The sequence below is a fragment of the Dendrobates tinctorius genome, unplaced genomic scaffold (genome assembly GCF_039654945.1).
Source record: "Dendrobates tinctorius isolate UK_male_01 unplaced genomic scaffold, ASM3965494v1 ptg000380l, whole genome shotgun sequence".
Classification (NCBI taxonomy): Eukaryota; Metazoa; Chordata; class Amphibia; order Anura; family Dendrobatidae; genus Dendrobates; species Dendrobates tinctorius.
Window position 1 is genome coordinate 1,317,926 of NW_027362046.1, and position 1,505 is coordinate 1,319,430.

Consider the following 1,505-nt stretch of genomic DNA (forward strand, 5'->3'; position numbering starts at 1 on the left):
AAAACTACAAATACAGATTACACAACAGTAAACCAGAGTTGCCCTCATTTATGGTGGACCATTGGAGCTACTATGGATCCTGAGCAGAAGATTAGAGAAAATAATATTGCTCCCCATTTCAGGAGAGATTGTGCAGTAATCTGAATTCCTTAGGATCAAAAACAATGTAATTGGTTGTAAGGTCTATAGAAAAGGACTTTCAATACCCAAAGTCAGTTGAACAGTTTTGGGTGGAGGAGAATGTTGTGGTCTAGAGACAAAATGGTGATCATGGTACGGCCGGACTACACCACCGATAAAGCAGCCACAGCCGGTGACTGAGAGGAATCTGTGACTTCTCTGCATTCAGTGGTTACTACTCACCTGGGTAGTCATATGTGGGAATCTCCTCTTTACACCGCTCATCACCCCTCACATATGTCTCTGTAGGATTAATATGGGTCAGATCTTCACCCTGAAACAAATATTGTAAAAGTCACCGACAGATGGAGAAGTCCCATCTATGATCAGCTCTAATCCTGCCATCTCCACCGTTCTCATTACACAAGTATAAAACATATAATACTGGTGGATAAAACAAGACTGAGCACAAAACCTTCACAGCCGTCTACACATCATAGGGGAGATCTCTTGACACCTCTCCATCTACCTGAGGATCCTGAGGAGCACTGGGATCTTCTTGTTTACAGTCCGGTGGAAGAAGAGGAAGGGGACATCTCTCTGGTGTTGTCCTCTTACTGGATAGATCTGGAGGAAACACATACAGGGACTGAATTCATTCTCTACATACAGATAATTATAGGCCGTGTGTATTTAGTCCTGTCTATTACCTGGAGATGTGAGGGGCTGGGGAACCTCCATTATGACGTTCTTGTACAGATCTCTGTGTCCTTCTAAATACTCCCACTCCTCCATGGAGAAATAGACAGCGACATCCTGACACCTTATAGGAACCTGACACATACAATGATACCGTCATCCCCCGATCCCTTCATAGTGTTACTGTATAATGTCCCAGCATTCCCAGCAGTGTCACCTCTCCAGTCAGCAGCTCAATCATCTTGTAGATGAGTTCTAGGATCTTCTGGTCATTGATGTCCTCATGGATCAGGGGGTGAGGTGGAGACCCGTGATTGGGCTCAGGAGTCTTCCCCATCCCTCAGACACAGGGTCCTGACAGCGATCACTAGAGGTCTTCTTCACCACTGTGTAATCCTGGTTATGGAGAGACACATTAATAAATCTCACTCCAGACATTTCCAGAGTCCTCACCTCTCCAGTTCTGTCCATCTGTTATTCCCATAGATAAGAATGATGTAATGTGACGTCATCAGAATCTCTCACCTCTCCAGTGAGACGGAAGAGGATCTCTAGGGTGAGGTGTAATATCCTCTCCGCCATCTTGTCTCTGTCCATATCCATCCTTGATGGGTAAATCAGGAAAATTCTCTTCTGTAGAAGATCTTCACTGAGAGGATCCGATATTGTAGAGACCTGAATGAGAA

At 44.7% G+C, this 1,505-nt stretch overlaps 1 protein-coding gene across 1 annotated transcript; it reads right to left on the reverse strand.

Moving 5' to 3' along the window:
• Positions 1–355: 355 nt before the first annotated feature.
• LOC141075915 (oocyte zinc finger protein XlCOF8.4-like) lies at positions 356–1,156 on the reverse strand. Its single transcript, XM_073563122.1, has 4 exons — positions 1,037–1,156; positions 831–954; positions 650–747; positions 356–454 (listed from the first exon to the last, which is right to left on the reverse strand). The coding sequence occupies exons 1-4, from the start codon at positions 1,154–1,156 to the stop codon at positions 356–358; spliced, it is 441 nt and encodes a 146-aa protein (XP_073419223.1).
• Between the last annotated feature and the right edge of the window lie 349 nt (positions 1,157–1,505).